This window comes from Carlito syrichta, unplaced genomic scaffold (genome assembly GCF_000164805.1).
Source record: "Carlito syrichta isolate Samal-C Ts95f unplaced genomic scaffold, Tarsius_syrichta-2.0.1 Scaffold308917, whole genome shotgun sequence".
NCBI classification, from domain to species: domain Eukaryota; kingdom Metazoa; phylum Chordata; class Mammalia; order Primates; family Tarsiidae; genus Carlito; species Carlito syrichta.
Window position 1 is genome coordinate 418,590 of NW_007253013.1, and position 23,016 is coordinate 441,605.

Consider the following 23,016-nt stretch of genomic DNA (forward strand, 5'->3'; position numbering starts at 1 on the left):
AAGCTTTTCTGAACAACTATAGACTATTTGGGGAACAAGTTTACATTTTTTTACACTGATTCTATAGAATTTTATTTGTTTGTTTGTTTTTACAGTGTTTGCTGTAATCTAAGGACTAGAGAAAATAAAAGTTGTTCAACAGAAATGAACCATTCTTATCAGAGTGTAGGAAGGGCAAGAAACATCTGAGGTGGTTCCTGCTGGAAAGGGGCCTGGTAGGTGTGCAGGATAACAGTGAGCAAACCTACCTGGGCATCCACAGACCATCTAGAAAAGGAGGAGCTTGCCTGACGGACACAGAGCCTGTCTCGTAGAAATACTGGGGAGCTTTTACTCGTTTTTGTTTTATGGGACTTTTAAAAAATTAGCATTTTAATAACCTTATGGGTATACTTTTTACCTTTTCTCTCTTCAGGTTAAGCTTCTATTTTCATTTTCCCTTAACAACAAATGGAAATAGTAACCAGAGAGTAAGAAGATGTGGGTATATTTGTGTGCTTAAGCACACAGAAACTTTCCTTGAGCACACAAAAATACACACATCTTCAAACACTTGGCAACATCCTCCCTGAGTCTCTGCTCTGTTTTCTACCATGAGATATAGTGCAGAGTGGAAGGAGTACCAAGATCTCGTTCTACTCTTCCTTTGAAATGTATTAGCTCCATATATATATATATATATATATATATATACACACATATATATTTATTTATATTGTGTATATATTTATATATATAAAACCTTGAGTAGATACTTAAATCTTTACCCTCCATTTTATTAATCCTGCCCCTTCCTTTCAAGGACCCGCTGAAATGATACATGTCAAAGTCCTGTGAACTCAGGCAAGATGGGATTGTGCTTTATTTTAATTTGTGGCACTGGGAAGTTGGTTGAACACCCTCACACACTTTGAATTCAGTAGATATTAGTGGTAAGGGTGAGTGGGTTTAAAAGATGCACTGTGCATGATTCTAAAAGCAGTGTCCTCTGTTTATTTAACTTTTATCATCTGTATGGTAAGATTAGAAGTAGAGGAAAAATAGGTAAAGTCAGCATTAAGACTAAATGGGATTTGAATAATTTCTTCATCCAGGCAATAGATTTTTATTGAGCAACTATTATGTGCCAGGCCTTATTCTAGGCACTGGGGTTAGAGCAGTAAATACAACAGACCAAAATTGGTGACCCTTTGAAGCCTCTATTCTAGTGGGGGGAAGTCTACACTAAACAAAATAAAACTGATCATATATTAGGAGTTGTGAGCATTAAGGCAACCAATAAAGTAGAGAAAGAGGATCTGGTGTTATAATTTTAACTGTGAGGTGAGCGAGGGCACCACTGAGAAGGGGCCATTGGAGGGGATTTGAAGGAGGTGAGGAGTGAACCTTGAAGATATGGGGTAGGGGAGGACTGGAACCATGGGGCTTTGAGGGGGAGGCATTCAAGCTATGAGGATATGAGGGTGGTATTGATGCTACGAAGCGACGAGAGTGTCCTGGAGTCATGAGTCTATTGGGGATGGGGGCATGTGAACAGCACATGCAAGGCCCTAAGAGGGGAACATAGCAGGCATATTTGAGGAAGGAGACCAGGGAAGCTGAGTGGCAGGTGAGAACTTGATTATAGAAGGATATACAGCCAGAGAGACAAGAGCGATGGTGAAGATAATGAGGAGGGAGAGGGAGAGGGAGAGGGAAAAGAAGTTGAGTGCTTTCTTTGCTAGCTCTGTTGCACTATCTTGTTCGATTTACACAAAACCCTATTTACAGCTGAGGAAACTGATGCCTGGAGAAGTATAAGTTTCTGAGAGTCACATGACTCTCTTGAAATCCAGCTTGGAATCCAGGGTCCTCTGATTCCAGCACCCTTGTACTCAACCATTGTGCTTTGTCATCTCTCCTGTGTGAGCAGGTTAGCCCCAAATAGTGTTGGCTGGTGTCCTGGGGGACTTTTTCTTGTCCTCGGCCAGCTTTACAGTGACAGTACAACCTCCAAAAAAATTCGCTGAGACTACTCTTAGTTTCTTAGGAAAAACAAAATGTGAGGAGCCAACCAACACCAATACCCATTCCTGATAAACTTTGACCCTAGACAAAGAAAATCTCAGTTTCCCCGATATTCTTAGTAGATGGAAGACTCACTGAAAAGAAGTCCACAGACAGTAGCTTTGGGAAAGAATAGTCTTTTGTTATTACCAACTGGATGATGGCCAGGAATATTTGCCAGCTCCCTTACTATTCATCTGACACCAATATTAATGAATGTTTTAGTTGCCTTCTGCTTCGTGAGATTCTTAAAAATGCTTAAGCAATGTAGCATCACCTCTGGTCATTAGGAAGTAGGCTTAACAGAGTGGAGCCGTTGTTTCTGAGCATCTGCCACATGCCAGCATCTTTCTCAGAACTATGGAGAAGAGCAACAATACAAGCCTCACGGTGCACTCTATGCTTCCTTGGAAGAGGAAGGACCCTGCATGGAGGAAGGAATCACTGCCACCTGCATCCACAACAGATAGAGACTGCAGCAGGTAGAGAAAGAAGTAGTAATTTTAACTATTGGGAAACGTGTCAATGTTGACAAAAAGGTTTGTGTTTATTCTCTCATGAGCTTCCTTCATCTGACCATTCTGAGGATTGGCGTAGCAATCAAAGCCCTTGTCGAGATCAAATAGAAGAGTTTGGTGATTCTGATCAGGTTGGGATGTGACCTTGAACGACCCTGGGTACCAGGCCACAGGGTTTGGCCCTTACTGTGTCATCAGTAGGGAACCATGGAAGATTTTTTAGAAAGAACATGACATGATCAGATAGGGAGCCTTAAAGAGCCTGAATGAACAGTTAATATTTTTTAGTTCAGGCAGGAGATAGTAAAGAATTGGGTTAAGAAATGGTACCAGTAACAGAAAATAAAGTTGGGAAACAAAGATTTCCTATGACTGCATTTTTTTTCATGTGACAAATGAAGGTTTGTTTATTCTTCAACTTATTCCTCCTTCTCACTTCTCTTACATTCTAATAAGCTGATTTTTAAAAACAGCAATGAAACAGCTGAGAATCATTTTTCCCCCGGGTAATGAAGAATTGATCCAGTTAATCAGTTGATATCCTATATTTGTTACTCAGTGGTATCCAAGTTGTTCTGAAAATTCTATTTTTGTCCAGTAGACTCTGGGAATGGATGGCAAGTCCCTTCTCAACACACCAGACCTTTCCAGGGATGGATAGCCATTCGCCAGAGGGTTTCTTAGAGCCTACTCTGATTCTGCCCAAACCCCACTTGGCTTGGACTGTTTAGTGGTTGATGGGTCTTGCAAACCCCAGTGGCACTCATCTCTGTGAGGTTTCTTTCCTCCCTCAACTCTGTACCATAACCATTTCTGCTCTCCACTGAATATTCTATTGGCTGCTCCTGGGAAGTGATCTCTTTGCTGGACATGCCCAGGTTTAACTCTATGCCTTTAAGACATCACTGGGATTAAGAGAAAATACCATCAGGTGTAGTTAGATTGTCTCTACTCCTGCTCTTATATTCCTGGCTTCAAGCAATCCTCCTGCCTTGGCCTCCCCAAATGCTGGGATTACAGATGTGAGCCTCTTTACCTGGCAAAATATTGTTTTCTTTTATTGTTTTATTTATTTATTTATTGAGTTGTAATCTTGCTATGTTGCCCAGGCTGGTCTCGAACTCCTGGATTCAAGCAATCCTGCCTTGACCTCCCAAAGTGCTGGTATTACAGGTGCCACCATGCCCAGCTCCACTCCCACTCTCCATATAAGGCATGTATATTCCTCTAGCACTATGATTGGTATGTAGTAGGAGCACAAAATAGGAATTTCTTGTCCTTGCAGTTTGGTTGCTGAGGCAGGAATAACCTAGGGAGAAGGTGTTGTGACTACCCTTCAGCATCAGGTTGGACCACTATCCGAAATATGATTCACATATCAAGACTAATAATGCTATGCACACACCAAGGGAGCATGCCCAGGTTGATTACGGATGCAGTGAGGCCTTCTGGGGAGAGCAGGGCATGCCTCCCAAGATAATCTGAAAATGACTTGAGCAAAGAGGGAAGGGAACTGCTTGGAGTCTTTATTGCAGTTGGGGGGTGCATCCGAGGTGAGGGTCCCCATGTGAACAGGGGCTTGCTTGGTTGTAATTTCCCACTGGAGCATCTTTTTTATCAGCCCAGACGATGGGGCGCAAGGGGAAGAGGAAGAGGTGATACCTAAAATCTGTCAGAGTCGAGCATCAAAAAATGGAGTCAGGCTCGTCATTCCAAGAGGCCTGATGTTTGGAACAAGATTAGAGGGAAATGGGAGTCAAAGCGTGAGTCAGAAGGAAGGGGACCCATACCTAGATGTGGTATGGGTCTCCACTGGCCACAGTGTGGAAAAATAAAATCCTGACATGCATGGGCTCTGCAGGCTACTGAGAGGTAACCTCATGGCCTCCTTGCCAACCATGAACACAAGGACAACTGGAGGAGGGGATGATCTTGTGAGTTATGTTGGTTGCTCAAGTTAGTAAATAAATATACAGGATGCTCGGTTACATTTTAACTGCGTATAAACAATAATTTTTTTGTATAAGTATGCCCATCAATATTTGGGACATACTTATCCTAAAAAAAAAAATTCGTTGTTAATCTGAAATTCAAATTTAACTGGACATCCTGCATTTTATATGGCAACTCTGGTGAGCACTTAGGAACCTGCAAGCCGGGGAGGGAAGAAGACGGTAGACTATGTCTCTTTAGGTGGCACAGGACACGGGGCACCTTCCTGCCACCCCCTCACAACTCACTGGCTGGCATCCAGCTTTCTCCTGAGCTTGGCGAAGCAGTCGGAGGTCAGAGCAAAGCCTCCTCAGATAAACATTCTTAGTTAGCTGACAAGCTTGGCTGGAGTTACTGGCTGCTTATAGCCCTCCGTGCTTTAATTTCTCTCATCGGTTTAATGGGTGGCTGCCTGTGCTGGTAACCCCTAGACATGACTAACTGGCTTTGTTTATTGCCTGGATTATATTTCCTTCTGTCCTTGTTACTTCCTACCCTTCCTTTGGTCTGTCATTTTATCCTGGTTTATATCCTGACATTCATCCTTCCTTTCCTCTCTTCCTTTCCTCTCTCCCTCTCCCCTCTCCCTCTCCTTCCCTCCTCCCTCTCTCCCTTCCTTCCATTTGTTTTTTTTCTCTGGCTCTTCTTTCTTTCAACAGATTTTTGGGGGCACCTCCTAATTTCGAATCTGTACAATTGTTTCACCTCCTCTTTTACCCACAGTTAGTATAATTTTGTTTGGGGCCAATACAAAGCCAACTCATGATGCAAATAATCTGATGAATGTAGGTTCCACTTAGGGAACATCATAGCAAGGGCACAGATTTCTGTATTGAGATTCAGAACGCGGTTGTACAACTGTTATTTTTTTTCCTCGTTTGTTGACCTGGTAATAGAAGAAATGTGGTGTGGTTCTGTCTGGAAAGTATTGATTCCTGCAATAGGAGTTCCTAGAGCGCATGACCTGGGTCCTTCAGAGAATAGATCCCTTGCAGCCAGAGCTTTGTCCAGCAAGGAAGAGATGTGTGCATTTATCCAGAAGAGCATTTATTCCAAATGCTTGTCAATGACAACCAATTCAATTTGTCAATGACAACAAATGCTTATTAAGCATCTGCCAGGCATGGTGCCAGGTGCCAGAGACACAATATGAAACAAGACAGAATCACTATCCTATAATCAAGTTTAGCATCTGGCAGGAGATGTAGAATTTTTTTTTAAGAGATGGGGTCTCACTATGTTGCTCAGGCTGGACTCAAACTGCTGGGGTCAAGAGATCCTCCTGCCTCAGCCTCCTGAGTAGTTGGAGCTACAGGTGTGCCACTACAACCATGAGGACATAGGTCTTAAGCATATATGAGGGGGAATCCAAAAATTGAAATTGTTTTTTGGAGGGTGGTCTCTTGGTGCACATTCTCCTGTTAGGTGAGTGTTCTAGGAACCTGTTGGCATCAGTGTACCAGCTAGTGTTGTTGTGAGAGGTTGTGAGAAGCTGTTTGACTTCAGTGAGTTTTGTGAGAGGCTGCATTCAGCTTCAGTGATTTTTTTTTTTTTTTTTGAGATTCTTTTAACACATCGGCCCATTTCATGATGGATGATTTACAGGCACACCTGCCCACATTGAGTATTTTGACCAAGAACCATATGAACTCCATGTCCCACCATCCCTATTCACTCGATCTTGTCCTGAGTGACTTTTTTTGTTTCCCTGATGAGAAAAGTCCTCAAAGAGAAATATTTTGCCAATGTGGAAGAGGTAAAACAAAAAACTGCAGAAGCACTAAAAGGCATCAACATTGACAGTTCAAAAACTGTTTTGAGCAGTGGAAAAAGCATCTCAATAGGTGCATTGCATCAGACGGAGAGTACTTTGAACGTGACTGAAGTTTAAATGTGTAAGAATAAATACACAATTTTTCATACATAAATTCTGGGGCTTTTTGGGTCCCCCTTGTAATTGTGCAGATAATTCATTCCAATTGTATTAAGTGTTAAGAAGGAAAAATACAAGATGCGATTAGAGCAAGTAATGGTCTGGGTGGTCAGAGAAGATCCTCGAAGGAGGGCAAGCTTTAGAGGAGATTGGAGGGGTAATTTAATGTATAAATTAGCTCAACGATGATGTTTAGAAAATGAGAGTTTGGGGGTTGGAAAAGGGAGCATTTTAGGTCCAGAGAATAACTGCCATGCAAAGATCTGGTGGAGGCAGCATGGAGGCAGGAAGGCCAGGTAGAGGCAGAGGTCCAAGAAACTCCTACCTGCTTCTGGGGCACCACTGACATAATGGAGTCCCCAGGCTCCTCTTTGGGAAGGCAGTCAACACAGCTCTCGATTCAGTAGCCAAATGTCACATAGGTTCAGTGACTACTGAGGGACACTCAACCAGGGCTCACGGGATCTGACGACAGGGTCATAGCCTTCTCAGCCCCAGCAGAGAAGACCAGAACAAAAAACCCCACTGTGTCCTGCTTTCTGTCAGCATCTTCTCTACTGGGCCCTCTCTCCTATAACTTCAGCGTAGAATAAGGTCTCCAGCTTAGAACAAGGAAGACACTCAGCCGGGGTTTGCAGCCTTCTCTGGGTATACACCCTCAGATGCCTCTCACATCCGGCTAGCCATCCCAGGAAGAGAGTCAGGCTGGAAGCTAACAGGGGATCTCTTTTCTTCTTCCTCTCCTGTGTTGCTTTCTTGCTCTTATTCTTTCTAATTCTCCATGGAAGTAAAGCAAGGGAGACAGTGTCCCAACTCTGAAGACTCACCTTTGCAAACATCACCACCAAACCAAACACTTCTGTCATTCCGATTAATAGTCAATGTCTGTCAGGCACCATTAGATGCCAGGCACCATGCTGCTTTTTCTCCTCCTTGGGGAAAGCAAATTTCCCCCTTTTTCCTACTCAGTCCTCCAAACAGCCTATGGGAGGGATGCGATTGCACTTATTTTACTGTAGAAGAAGTAAGAACGAGAGATGTCAAAGGACCTTCCCAAGGTCACACAACACAGTCCCATCATGACTTCAATAGAGTTATCTGCTGCCACGTCCAGACCTCTCGCCACACACCTTGCTGGAAGAAGCAAAAGGTACAAGAGGTTAACATGAGTTACTTCATAGTCTCATCTTGTTAGCCAGTTAAATGAACTTCTCACTTGCTCATACATTTATTGGACAATTATTAATGTTTTTAGCCATGCAGTACCTTCCAGGAGAAACGGCCATTCAAACACCAAAATGATCCAGCCAGAGACTTGGAAGGCGTGAGGTGGGGAAGATGGTGGGTAACTCTGGTCCCACACCCCTGAGACCATGAGTTGCCTGAATTTGTCCTGAAAGTAGTTAGCGTCTCTATGCCCCTCATTCTTGGAGGAAAAAAAAAAGAGATACAATATCTCTCATATCAATTCCACAGTGAAACTGTAAGGATAAAATATTTCTGAAAAATGCTCTGAATTGCATCCAGAATCCCAGATTTCTGTCATTTCTCTATCCCATGTAGGATATTATTTTTATAGAAATATGCCTCCTAAGCCAGGAAACAGTAGATGTTAAACACATGTCTGCTGAATAAATAAAAAATATTAGGAACTATTTTTAGACTCTCTGGAGGGGCATGAATCAATTTACTGAATGCATTTGTGGCCCCCAGGGGATATCTAAAAATGGGGAGTTGCACTCCTCTTCTACCTCCTGCTACTGGTTAAGTGATGTAGCCCAAATCGCCATAGTAGTCGATCTGTTTTCCGCCCCAGTCCATGAGAGCTCACTGTTGTACCTTATGGCTTTGTCAGAACCAAAGTAATAATTCTGTGCTTTAAGTAAGAGAATATTTAGTACTTGTGGTTAGGCAGACATTTACTGCAAGTGGAATTCCGCAGGAGTCTCCACTGGAGGGGCTTAGCTTGTGGTAGCGTGGAGGGGCTGTTGAGGCCCCAGGGTGGCTTCTTCTCCTCCCTGTAGCCAGCCCTGACCCTGCCAATGGTCTTCTAGGCAGTCACAACTCTTGCAATGGTCCCATGGCCAGGTGGTCTGATGTTTTGTTTTGAGACAGGTTTTCACTCTGTAGCCCAGACTGCATGCAGTGATGCAATCCTGGGTCACCGCAGCCTTGACCTCCTGGACTCTTGTGATCTTCCCATCTCAGCCTCTCAAGTAGCTTGGAACTCTGGGCACATGCCCCTGCAGGGAGGAGGTCTTCCTATGTTGCCCACACTCCCACAGTTGTTCTGTTTGGAACACTTTTGTCATTTTTGTAGGCCTGGAATGTGACCATTTAGTTTGGTATGACCTCTGTTCACTGCCTCCTGGTCACTCCAAGCATGCAATGTAAGTACCGGTACCCCTCTAATTGCTGACAACCTAGAAAAGAGAGGAGGTGGAGTTAGCCATTAGTTGAACTTGAAGTAGCCAAAAGGGGACATGCCATGAAAAGTCAAAAGTTGAGCAAGAGAAGATGTAAGGTGCTTTTCAGGTGGAATATCTATTTAGGCTGAAATGGGAGTAAGGGGATTTGCGTGGTGATGACGGCACTCTTTAAAGGGCAGTGTATGTGTGTGCTCTCCTGGGCGCTGGAATAGCAAATGCCAAACTCACATGAGTGTCCCTGTAATTCTGGCAGTCCATTGGGCATGAGGTGGATTCTAATTTCAATTCCAGTTCTAACTCTAATCTTAGCAGGTATGTAACTTGCAAGATGTAGAGTTAGGGCCAGCTCTCAGGGAAAACATTTTATTGGAGAACTTATAAGGAAGGGTCTAGGGATCACCATACTTGTCAATGACATCAGGAACCCTTTTGTAATAAATTCTAAGGAATCTGAGAACCATGACTAAGGGTAAATGCCAAGGGAATAAAAGAAAAGTAGAGCTCACCTAAGTGTCTATCAAGGGGGATTCATTAAATAAATTCCATATATTAAAAATACCAAAGGGCTTTAGTCTCACATTATAAACCACTGTGTCTGTTACCTAATCAATGCTTAACAAGGTCAGCGCTCAATACTGTCTCTGAAATCAATCAATAAATGTAAATTCAGCAATTTAAAAGGATGAATTGAGATATATTCATATGTATAACACGAAAGGGTGTCCACAGTATGCTTTTAAGTGAAAATGAAGGCTAAAGAGCAGTATAGAGTGATCCCATCTATGGTTAGAGTGTACAGATTTCATATCTATGCATTTAAATATCTAGGAGGCTATATATAAATAAAATTGTTAATAGTGGGTTTTTTGCTAATGGATTAGAATGAGGGTGTTTACTTTCTCATTTTCTGTTTTGTTTTGGGACAGGTTCTCACTCTGTAGCCCAGGTTGGCGTGCAGTGGTACAATCCTGGGTCACCACAGCCTTGACCTCCTGGACTCATGTGATCCCCCTCTCAGCCTCCCAAGTAGCTGGGACTATGGGAACATGCCACTGCACCTGGCTGGTTTTTTGTTTTTGTTTTTTTGGTAGAGATGAGGTCTTCCTTTGTTGCCCACGCTGGTCTCAAATTCCTGGGCAAAAACAATCCTCTCACCTTGGCCTCCCAAAGTGTTGGGATTACAGGTGTGAGCCACCATGCCTGGCCACTCTCTTATTTTTGTATCTCTTTATTACTTAGATTTATTTACAATAATGATGTATTACTTTGGCAATCAGCAAAACCAAAAATGATATTTCCATATTTGGGAGAGAGAGAAAGGGTTGTTGTTAAATAATATTCTTTTCAAATTCTTATCAGAAATATATGTTGTATTGGCAGTAATGTGGTTATACGTTATTTTTATGAAAAATAAAATGGGAAAAAGCCCAAGGCCAGGCCCTCTCTGGTCTGAAATGCATACTCTGTAGAGTAAGGTCCTCAATATTTGGGAGACTGTAACCCCTGCTCACACGGAGGAGACCAGATGATGCTATTCTAGGCTTTACCTTAAGCTAGGAGGAAGGCAAAATGAAGAGCACGTTTGTTTCTATTAAGCCTCCTGCTCACTAGATTTTTTTTTTTATCCCAGTTCAGGTTTCATCGCAAACCTGTTCACCTCTCTGCAGAAGTGAGAGCCAGCTGTGTAGCTGGGAATCCCTGGAGATATGAGTCCACACGTCCATTCTCACTGTGAAAAAGCCCTCACTGCGAGCAGTGGGTTTGCAACATATCTTGGACAATTTCAGAAAAGCCATTCTGTGATTCTCTTGGGGTCATAGATCTTATTTTCTGACATCAGCTCATCTTACCAGAGGCGAGAGGGGAGAACATACTTTGGTCAAGATAAAAATTAAGTTAGTGGGATTATTATATAATTCTTCAATTCTCTCCCCTTATTATTCTGTTTTTTCCCTGATGCACCACTGTGTTTTATTTTCTAATTTGTCTATTATAAATATGCCAATTTGTACATATGGTTTCAAATTCCCACAGGTTCCATTGAGGAGAAATTCCGAAGCAGCATGCACTTCAGATTTTTATTCAGTCATTTTTTTTTTTCAGTGAAACGCAAAGACAACAGACCTCAAAATTAATTTGTGGGATTTTAGCCATCGGTAGAATTCAGGTATCTATAATACCTGGTGTCTAAATTATGGCCAATGAATACTTACTCCCCTTCATCCATAACTATCACCGTTTTCTTCCTTACATTTTTAGGAACCTTTTGAAAGCTATGTTTTCATAATTTAGACCTTGCATTGGTTAAAAATTCAAAGCAGCTCTCAGTGGCCACGGTCACATGCCCCGAATCAGGCAAACATTTTCATGACCTGGTCTCTTTCGGAAGCCACCCTAGGTTCTGGGTTCCTTGTCGCTGCTGAGCTTGACTTGAGCTGCTCGCTTGGTGAACATTCCATTTTAGGAGACCTCGCTGCAGTTTGCATTGAGACATTTCCTCTGAAGTTAATCGGGCTGTCCAGGGTAAGTTATGGACTTTTCCCTGGAAAATCTAACTCTGGACTCTGAGGAATTAAGTCACAGAGTTTTCAGAACCTTATGAGGAAATGCAGAAATGCAACGCTGCTGATCTTTCCCTTCGCAGATACAAAAAATAAAGAAAGGAGAGCACGCTTTCTAGAAGACGGTTCACCAGCCGCCATTTCCTCTCACTAGGGTATCATTTTTAGTCCTTTATCTTTTTTTTTATTTTTTATTTATTTATTTATTTTTTGAGTTGGAGTCTCACTCTGTCGCCCAGACTAGAGCGCAGTGGCCGCTCCCGGCCACCACAGCCTCGACCTGCTGGGCTCCGGCGATCCTTCCGCCTCAGCCTTCCCAGTAGCCGGAATTACAGGCACGCGCTGCCATGCCCGGCTGACTTTTTGATTTGTAGAGATGAGGTCTCGCTGCCCAGGCAGGTCTCGAACCCACGGGCTCAGGCAATCCACTCACCTCAGCCTCCCAAAGGCGCGGGATTACAGGCTGAGCCACGGAGCCCGGATCTTTTTCTTTTTAAATGGAAAGTGAACTTCATAGTTTAGATGCCTGGTCATGGTTCTTTGTTGGTGATTTGGTGTATTCTTGTTTCATGTATTTTTCCTTTTTCATCCATGGTCAATATTAACCCCAGATTTTTTTTTTTTTTTAAACCCTGAGAGACTGGGTGTGACCCAAAATAAGTTGGGAAATATCACAGTGCCCTTCTCAGAGTAAACTACTGAATAACAAGATGCTGATGTCTAATAGAAAAGGTATACGATCGCTTATGGAGATGAAGGGCTGAAGCAGAGGCCCTAATAGGCAAGAGATGGTTGTCCAGTGGAGTGGAGTACCTGGAGCACAGGTAGGACTGAGAGATACATCAGAGGTGGCCTGGGGCCAGCTCGCCAGTTCTCACAGAGCACTGTGGGCCAAAGAGAGAGAGTTCGGACTTCATTCTAAGTGTGTTGAGAAGCCTTTGAGAACTTTAAGCAGAGGCGTGACATAGTCTGATTTCTGTTTTTAAAAGGTCATTCTGATGCTTGGCATAGTGGCATGCACCTGTAGTTCCAGTTACTCAGGAGGATGCGGCAGAAGGATTGCTTGAGCCCAGGAGTCCAAGGCTGTTGTGTGCTATTACTGTGCCTATGAATAGCTACTGCACTTCAGCCTGGGCAACGTAGTGAGACTCTGTCTTTAAATAAATAAGTCACTCTGGGGAGGATAGATTGGGGCAAGGGGTAGAGAGAGGGAGAATGAGTGAAAAGTTGAGATTTCAGTGAGGAGAGTGTCACTGAAGACCAGGAAGGAGATGGGAGTTTGAACTGAGGTGGCAACAATGAAGATAATGAGAAGTAAACAGACTTGAGACTGATTCTGGATACATAATCAGCAGTACATGCTGATGAAACAAAAATGAGAGGAATCACAGATGAGCCCTAGGGTTTTGGAGAGAGCAATTGGGTGGAAGATGGGGTCCTTGACTGAGATGGGACAGGAAGGGATTGGGGAGAGATTGTGGCATTTATAGAGAAAACCAAGAGCTCCAGGTCTTGTTTGTTTATATGCATCGAGCACTTTCAACGCAGCCTTGAGCTGGGCATGAAGGGCACAGCACTGAAAAGGGCATAGTCTTTTTCTACATCCTTGCTGGTCATTGCTTCTTGTTCTCCCGTACTGTTTCTTCTCATCTCTCAGATCCTAACTGTCAGCGTGACCTAGGGCTCAGTTCTCAATCGACATCACCTTCCTTGGAGCTCTCAGCCTGTCTTTGGCTAGAAACATTGTCCACATTCACTTCCTTGGTGCTTTGCTTCCTGCAGTCACTTTCTGTGTGCTCTTATCCAGTCTCTGGCTATAAACTCCATCTGTATGCTGATGACACCCAAATTTATGTCCCTGGACCTCTTCCTGGCTTTATACATTTATTATGGTTATTTTTTGTTGTTGAGTTGGAGTTGCATTCTGTTGCCCAGATTGGAGGGCAGTGGCATGATCACGGCTCACTGCAGTCTTGACCTCTACAGCTCAGGTGATCTTTCCACCTCAGTCTCCTGAGTAGCTGGGACTTACAGGCACGAGTCACCACTCCTGGCTAATTTTATTTGTTTGTTTGTTTCGTAGAGATGGGGTCTTGCTTTCTTTCCCAGGCTGGTCTTGAACTCCTGGGTTCAAGAAATCTTTTAGTCTTAGCCTCCCAAAGTGCGGGGATTTCAGCCATGAGCCACCACACTTGGCCACTCTTCCTCTAACTTTAGACTTATAAATTCGACTGCCTGTTTGACGTCTGTAACTGATGTATAAAAAACATCTCAGAATTAACACATGAGCACTGAGATTCATGTCCCCTACCTCACCCAAAAGCCCCACTTCTGCATTTTCCCTATTTCTGTAAACATCAACTTTATCCTGATAGTTGCTCAGGCCCAAGCCTTGGAGTTATGCTGCACTCTTGTCCCTTTTTTTGAACCATCAACTGATCCCAGTGACTCTCCCTTCAAGCTGTATCCAGAATCCAGTCACCCTGGCTCCAACCTCATCATCACTTCTTGCCTGGGTCAGTGCAGGGGAGTCCTCGCTGGTCTCCCTGCCTCTGCTTTTTTCTTCTTCTGTGTTCTCTCAACACAGCAACCATGTGATCCTGTTAGAACACAGGACACTGCTAGGGGAGGAGGGCACACGGCAACACACCCGGTACCAGGTCCACTATCAGGGGGAGAGAGAGCCCACTAGAAGTCCAGATCTCAGCTGCACACAATTTACTTATGTAGTGAATCCTCATATGTACCCCACAACTCGAAAATTTTTTTTAAAGGAATTGGAAATAATAAAATATAATGACTACAAGGCAGTCTACTATACTTAATTGGATTTTTTAAATATGCTAGCATTTCATATTTAGCATGTGTTCTAAAATAAATTTGCCTTGAGTGAGATTTTTTTAAAAAGAACATAATCACTTCTATCACTTCTCTGCTAAAAATCCTGCCATGGCTCTGTCTCACAGTGAAAGCCAGAGTCCCTACGGGTACCCCCAGGTCCCACATCATCTGTCCCCTCATGACCATGCTGATCTCATTTCCTCCTTCCCTCACACTCTCCGTTCCAGCCACATCCTGGATCATGCTAGGCACTCCCCAGTGGAGACCCTTGGCATTCGCTCGTCTCTCTCCTGGAAGAGTCTTACCCCAGTTATCTCCTCAGCTACCTGCCTCACTTCCTCTGGTCTTTGTCAAATGTCACTTTCTCAGTGGGGCTTTCCCCAGCTTCTTACTGAAAATTCTATCCATCAACTGCCACCCCTGGCATTCCCCAGCCCTCTTCTTTTCCCTACTGTTCTGCACAGCACATCTTCAGCTCCCATTTCACTTACTTACTTTGTTTATTGTGTGTCTCTTGCCCTAGACTGTAAGCGCCTTGAGAACAGGGCGTTTTGTCTGTTTGTAGCCTCCTGAATTTTCCAGTGTCTGCAAGTCCTGCCTCGCCCTTGGTAGAATCCTAGTGCCTTTCTGTGGAATGAGTGAGTTTCAATAGGAGATATCTCCTGCCTCTCACCTACTTCTCTCTGACTGCTTTTGGACTGTTGTCTTAACTTCTGCATGGGCTTTGTCTGTGGAACTGATACTGAAACCCACTGTTGTCTGTCTATATTACCACATCCCTTAAAGAAAGGCATAATAAGCATTCAGGTGGGCCTGCATGTATCTACATTTCTGAGAATTAGCATCAGAAAGCAAATTCCCTTATCTCCTACACATTCCCTGCTAAGTCTCTTCAAAGAACCCTTAACCCCCTGCTGACTATGCTCACTCACCTGAAAAAAATGAATCCCTGTTCACTTCCCTTTTTTTTTTTTTACATGATGACTTTCTACAAATGGTGCAGTTTTTTATTATCATATGTAGAACATTTTATAAAATATTTTTTCAAAAATAAATTCTTATTCAAAGAATTTCACACGTCATTTCTTCCACTACTCCCTTTTATCAGTGGTCATAGATTTGAAAATAGAGCACCCATGCAACCATAAGCGTTGTAATTTACATAACTTTTGTGTGTTATAACTACTAATCAACAATATGTTGCAGTGAATCATGTTTTACTTTGTAATAGGCTCTGTTAACTCCCTTACTCTATGGCAAGCTTATTCAACTCCTCCAGTTTGGTATTACTGATAACACTGTGAGCTACCTTTTGGTAGCTGGAGCCAGAAAACGTGGACCATAAATGTTACTGTTAACAAGATGTGACTGTAACTTGAGTTCTATACAATGCCCTGTCAGTCACGTAGTCAATCTATAGATACCAGCAACCCTAAACTTATAAAAACGGATTGTAGAACCTAAGGGGTGAGCACACTGGTTCCAGAAATGCCAGGAGTCAGGTTCTGTCTCCCTGAATTCTGAATTCAGAAATAAACTTCTTTCTGTCAGTTCCCTGCCTCTGGATTTAGTGGCCTTGAGAGATAGCAGCCGAGTGTTTACTCAGACCGTAACAGAACTAGTAAGACATAAGGGTAAAACCCCTGGCAGCCAAGCAACTGCCTACATGCATGATTTGACTCTCTCTCACAAGCAGTGTGATTTGGGACAAGTCACTTAGCCTCTCTGAATTTTCATTTCTTTGCTCTTGAAATGGTGAAAGGCTGCCTGCCTACCCCACAGGGTTGCTGTGAATGCCAGAGCTTTCCATGTATGACTAGCTCATTTAAATCTCAGATCGACTTAGTGAGATGTATATGAACTTGTATTACTGAACTTATTTTACAGACGAGAGAGCTGAGGTGCGCCAAAAGGGTGAGTGAATTACCTTCCAGCCAGTAAACAATAAAGCCAGGCTTTGAACCCAAGTATTTTAATTCTGAGGCCTGAGCTTTTCTATATTCTACTGACACAAAATAAATGTTTTGATGACTGACTGGACCCATGAAAAAGATTTGGACTGAGGTACAACTTTGGTTTCCAGACTGTTTTTTTTCTTAACTGCTAATTCATGTGGCATTCCCATTTCCCAGGTGTTATGCCATGCCCACCCCTTCAACTCCAACAGACAGAAATTCCTGCCTTCCAAAAGAAAAAGGTAGTCAGGCATTTCTCTAACTCCCCCTCCTGCATAAGGACTAACTCCATCATCTGTCCCCTGAGATTTGCATTGTGCGTTCTAACCAAGACCAGATGGTTTTCTCAAGTTCAGTCCTCACACTTAGCAAAGTATTTGTAGTTATTTACTAAAAGAAACTCTGGACTTAACTGCAAACACTGGATCCCCAAATAACTTACTCCAGGCTCTCCTGCCTTGTTTGTGTTATGGCCTTTCTGTGCTAATGAGTTTGTAAATGTGGTTTAATTACTGTTTACCGAAAAATAGCTGCACACACATCAGTCTCAGTGGGAGACTTAGCCAAAATGTTGAGACAATTTGTTTCTAGTGCAAAAACAGCTAATAAATGAGAAGTGCTTTTTCAACACTGGGAAAAGAACTTAAGTTTGGTTTTGAGGAAACAGTGTTTTTATACATCCAGGGAATAAATCATTCTTTAAGGGGGTAGAGTTAAATAGCAAAATGATATTTTTTCCCCCAAGCCCAGGCACACGGTGACACATAACCAAACCATAAGAATGGTGATTTGATTGAAAACCACACCAAAGAGCTATATTCTAAAGAACTCCCCAAAAGGAAAACTTGAAATTACTTGTAAATTCCAGAAAATGTTTCAGAGCCCTATAAACCCATGTATTCTGTATTACCTCATGTTTCTGAATTCTGGCCTCAGGCAAATAGCCAATTTAGCAACTAAATGACAGTTTTAAAATTCTAATACAAACCAACCTCTCTAACATTGTTTTTTTTTTTTTTTTTTAATCTCCAGGGAGAAAAAAAGGGATACAGTGGGAAGAGAAAGATACTGGAATATTCAATTTATAAATTTTCCTTGTAATTCTACAGGAGTTGTAGTTTCATTTTACTTTTTGTTGTTTGCTTGGTTCTGTATAAAGGGAGAACTCTGAAAAGTAATTTCTTCCTACAGCTCTTGGCCATGCTTGTAGGAAGAGGTCCCTACCCTTCAGGACGCCTGTATGTGAGCAGGGCAGAAGCAGGTTCTGCATCCAATGCAGAACTTGGAAAACAAAATTAGTTAGCTTGCCGGGCTCGGTGACTCAGCCTGTAATCCCGCGCGTTGGGAGGCTGAGGTGAGTGGATTGCCTGAGCCCGCGGGTTCAAGACCCGCCCGGGCAACTTGGCTAGACCTCATCTCTACAGTAAATCAAAAATTAGCCGGGCGTGGTAGCACTCGCCTGTAGCTCCAGCTACTTGGAAGGCTGAGGCAGAAGGATCGCTGGAGCCCAGCAGGTCGAGGCTGTGGTGGCTGGGAGCGGCCACTGCATTACAGTCTGGGCGACAGAGACTCCAACTCAAAAAAAAAAAAATTAGTCAGCTTGGCAGGTAGTAAGGATTGTTTGTCATTGCCTGAACTATGGACGTTACAAAAGAAGCTTGAACTGTGTGAGATACAAGCACTGCCCTGTAGGAATGTATTTGTAGGGAGGCCATCAGACAGGCAATTCAGTGCTAGTGATTCTAAGACCAAGTCTATTACCAGATAGCTTTTAGTGTGTCAAATAGCATTCTGACAACCAGGCCCTTGTGCTTCTGGCAAAAGACCCTTTTTCCAAGATGATCTATATTTCCAGGTTGAAGTTACCTTTCTATTAGTCCTTTTTTTATTCATTCGTTTATTACATTCATTTTTTCACCAAATGCCATTTGTGGTGGGCCCTACTAGCAAGACAGGGCAACCCCAGTGGAGACTTTGCCTCAAGGGGCTGACCATGTTGCAGAGAGGAGACAGACAAAAACAAACACCACAATGGGTACAATCGCAAAGAAAACTGGCAATCATGATTAAAATGGGGATATATTGTCTTCCAGATATTCTGTAATTTTCCAAGCTTTACTTTTAAGATTTTTTTCCAATAGAGGAAAAATATGAAATACAAGTGCAGAGCCCCTTTATTGACTACATTTATTTATTTATTTATTTATTTATTTATTTTTTTGAGTGGAAGTCTCACTCTGTCACCCAGACTGGAGTGCAGTGGCCGCTTCCGGCCACCGCAGCCTCGACCTGCTGGGCTCTGGCGATCCTTCCGCCTCAGCCTTCCGAGTAGCCGGTATTGACTACATTTAAATCATATGACTTCAGAATTAGGAACTAAGCTCAGATATCACCTCCTCCAAGAAGGCGTCTCTGATAGCATCCATGCCCCTTTGGGCATAAGGATACTTTCTAGGTCCTCTCACTGCATTATTGTCTATTCTGGATACATGTGAAGCATATCTATTGTACTGTCCCCTCACTGTCACCACCCTTTGCACACATAGCTGGATGCCTTAGGAAGGAGGAGCCATAGCTTCTTCTGCATCTATAGCAGCAGAAACATTCCTGGTAATGTTGTTCAGTAGATGGCTATGAATGACTTTGAGAATGGGAAGATGGTAATGACAGATATTCCCCTAGCTGGTAAAAACCATCTGTATTCCGCATGCCACAGTAAATTAAAAAAAAAAAGATAACAAAGAGGTGTGCGTTCCTGTTCTTTAAAATGTAAATATATTAAAACATATATTAAGATCATATTTAAATGAGTACACATACAAAAAAATCTAGAACACTCACCAAAATGCTGGCAGTGCTTATCTCTAAAGGGAAGGATTTGAAATGATGCTGACTTGTTTCTTTATGCACCACCATGTTGTTTTACTGTTTTCCCCTGGATGTGTGCCACTGCTATGAAAAGAAAATCCAGTTATTTGCATTTTAAAAGGGAAAGTTTGGCCAATTTCATAAGCCACAATCATCTCTACCGTCTAAACCCACCGTTGTCTGTGATTTACCCTGTGAGTTTAAATAACTGAATGAGCTTGGTGGCATTTAGCAGTATCTGATGGGCTTGCTTCCATTTTCCTTCCTCATGTCTGTGTTTATGATACTCAGAAGGTACCCAAGCAATGCTTCTCTTGGAGGGATTCTAGCAATAAAACATACCCAATTCTCTCTTTTGGTTTATTTCTCTTCCTTTCCTTTTTCCTGCTAATACTTGGATTCGGTATTAGGACCCCAGCCGTTTTAAATCCAGGCTCAACCACTTGCAAACTGATAAGCCAGAATTAAGTAACCAATTAATTCTTCCTCCCTTCCTCTCCCTCCTCCCCCTGCCCCTTCTTCTTCCTCTCCCTCTTCCTGAAACTTTTGCTTTCAGGTTGGCCCTCTATAAAAGAAATAACCATTTTCTGGTCAGTGATATTTCTGTCCTGCATTTTCTACCACCTGTCTTTCTATTATCTTGTTTGGCTGATTGTTATGTGGTAAAACCTAGACAATATTATTGGAGTCATATAGTGTATTTGCTTTTTTTCCCCCTTTTTCCTGAAGGAATAATCACACATTATAACATGTGGCCCTAAAGAACAGCTCTAAGAATTCTGTATGTTTTCTTTTATCTATCTGCAGCTGAATCCTTGTTGCCAGGATGGGAAAACAGAACAGCAAGCTGCGCCCGGAGGTCATGCAGGACTTGCTGGAAAGCACAGACTTTACGGAGCACGAGATCCAGGAATGGTATAAAGGCTTCTTGAGAGACTGCCCCAGTGGACATTTGTCAATGGAAGAGTTTAAGAAAATCTATGGGAACTTTTTCCCTTATGGGGACGCTTCCAAATTCGCAGAGCATGTCTTCCGCACCTTTGATGCCAACGGAGACGGGACAATAGACTTTAGAGAATTCATCATCGCCCTGAGTGTGACTTCGAGGGGGAAGCTGGAGCAGAAGCTGAAATGGGCCTTCAGCATGTATGACCTGGACGGCAACGGCTACATCAGCAAGGCAGAGATGCTAGAAATCGTGCAGGTACAGAGCCTGAGCCCTTTAGAAAGGCATGAGCATGTGTCACAAGTGAAGCCTGAAAGCCACACAGGATAGCATAGTGCAGAGGTTGCAAACTGGTGGGTCACCTGCGCGCTTTATTTGGCCCACCCAGTGTTTACAAAGTTTGAACTCGCATTGCATTAGAGGGAGATTGCACTTAAAAATTCACATGGGTGGGCTGAGTTTGGTGGCTCACATCTGTAATCTCAGCACCAAAGTGGAAGTTTGAGACCAGCCTAGATGACACAGAGAGACCTCATTTCTAAAAAAAAAAAAAAAAGCTGGGTGTTGGTGATGCATGCCTGTAGTCCCAGCTACTTAGGAGGCTAACGCAGAAGGGTCACTGAAGCCCAGGAAATTGATGCTGCAGTGAGCTGTGATCACACCACTGCACTCCAGGCTAGGTGACAGAGTGAGTTCTCGACTTAAAAAAAAAAAATCCACATTGGTGGCATCTTTTGAAAACTCAGAAGCTCTGCCTATTATGACTTACTTGGTGCTGTGTGATGACCCCCACTACTACAGGTGGAGACATGCTCTTCAGTAGGCCACGCTCATTGTGGCTACTCCATTGACTCACTGCAGTGACCTACCTGGACCTGAAGCCTTTGGGCTTATATCCCTTGGAGTGGGGTTTCATGATCAACCTCTGGCCTGGGTTTAAATTTGGCATTTTTCAGTTACTACCTCTGTGACTTTGACCAAGTTAGTCCACCTAAATAATCCTCAGTGTCCTCATCTATAAAATGAGACTGCTGGTGGTACCCACCCAGGTCATGAGGTTATTATTATTATTTTAGAAAGCAGGATTTTTTGAGAGAACAGAAAAGCTCCACAGTGGGAGGGAATCCTAGGGGGTTGCCCGTCATGATTTTAAGATTAAGTGTGACTCTCCATGTAAAATGCTTAGCACAGTGCCAGCTGCATCAAAAGCTCATCATTATCAGCATCATTAATTTACAAAGTGATTAGACTCTCAATAAGAGCAGGGATCTGAACTCCTGCTCTATCCCATCAGAGACACAAGCACTGTGGAATCTTTTAGGTAAGAGGCACTCCATTTTATTTCTCCCAAATTACTCACCCAGAGTAAGTTTCCTGTACAGGACAGGAGAAGGGGCTCTAATGTAGATTACATTTTCTTTGTGGGGTCCCATCAAATTTGGGAAGGTGGGTAAGCCTAGTAAAGAGCTAGGGTTATGGCATGGTGAGCTGGCTCAGCAGTAGATGGGACCCAGAAACAAACCTAAGGAGACAGAGACAGGACTCAGGAGAGGACCAAGAGGGCCTCAGCTGCAGGCAACAAGAAGGGCTAGGTGAGTGGGCAGCACCAGAGAAGCCGGCAGTTGCTCTCTGTCTTGGCAGGCGAGTGGGGCATGGTAGGGAAGCATCTCACAGCAAACAGCAGGTCCAAGAGAGTGAGCCTCGGCTTCCTGGAGGGCTCATCTCAGAGGTCAACACTCATCCATGTAGATGTCTCGCAGAGGTAGAACTGCAGGGGTGCTGGATGAGTGGGGGACAAAGCAAAGAGGCAAAAAGAACTCAACTATTGAGGATAAGGATGGGACTGCCTCCAAGAAAACACAGGTGACCTGGCTATGGAAATAGAGACAGAGCTCAAAAGAGAGTCTTGGAGCTAAGGCCCGTATTTTCCTTCAGGCCAGTGGGACCGCACTTGCAGGGGCAGTAATGTGGCAACTGCAAATGTTGGCAGGATGCAGAAGCAGGGTTCCCAAATGACCCCTCCGACTTACTGGGAACTCTCCATGGTCTGCTACTGCTTCTCCTTTCTGGATGGGCCGCCAGAGGCTTTTTCCTCACCCAGAGCAGTAACTATCTGAATAAACTGTGATAAATTAATCCTTCAAAGGTGTGAATCACAAAACAAAAATAAAGGACCTCTCTCCTCTCCTGAAAATAAACTTATGAAAAACATAATGTCTACTATGCATTTATGGGCAGTATAGAAAGATATAAAAGATAAAGAGAAAAATTATCTATAATTCCACCTACTGACAAAGAGATTCACTGCTAACAATTTTTAAATACATCTTTCCATGCATTTAAAAATATCCAACAGGTTTCACCTCATATATGAGGTTTTCTACCTTGCCATTTTCACTTAACATAATAACACAGGTGTTTCTCATGTTAGAAAAACTTTCCATAAAGATTTTTAATGGCTGCATAATAGTCCTACAATATATTATAAATTACTTAATTTTCCCCATTGTTAGATACTTAGGCTGCTTCCTATTTTTATTATTATACATAACTTTAAAAAATAAAGTAACAAATCAATACTCCTTGTGCATAAAGTTTTTTTCTGTATTTAGTATTATTCCTTCAGAATGTATTCCCAGAAGGGTAGTTATTGGGCCAAAGGGTATGAGCTTTGAAACACTCTGCTACACTCTGCCAAATTATTTTGCCAAATGTGCTCCCACACTGTGTAAAGGGTGTTTCCATATCCCACAGTATGTAACGGGTGTTTCTTCTTATTTTTCTTAATCTTTACTAATTAAACAAAAATTAGAATTAAATTAAAATTTAAAAGTTGATACATTTTATTTTATTCTTAGAGATGGGGTCTCATTCTGTCACTCCGGCTGGAACAATCTTGGCTCACTGCATCTTCCACCCCCTGGGCT

At 42.9% G+C, this 23,016-nt stretch overlaps 1 protein-coding gene across 5 annotated transcripts in view; it reads left to right on the forward strand.

Annotated features, from left to right (window-relative positions):
• Window positions 1-23,016, forward strand: part of LOC103268813 (neurocalcin-delta) — a 334,704-nt gene that overhangs the window by 278,110 nt on the left and 33,578 nt on the right. For 4 of the 5 annotated variants that reach the window (XM_008066404.2, XM_008066406.2, XM_008066405.2 and 1 more), the window contains one exon: window positions 19,951-20,347. In XM_008066404.2, coding sequence (XP_008064595.1) covers window positions 19,970-20,347 — 378 coding nt within the window. In that variant the 5' untranslated portion in view covers window positions 19,951-19,969. Of the gene's footprint in view, window positions 1-12,757; window positions 12,769-19,950; window positions 20,348-23,016 lie in introns of all 5 variants that reach the window. The other variant, XM_021716762.1, reaches the window with a different exon arrangement.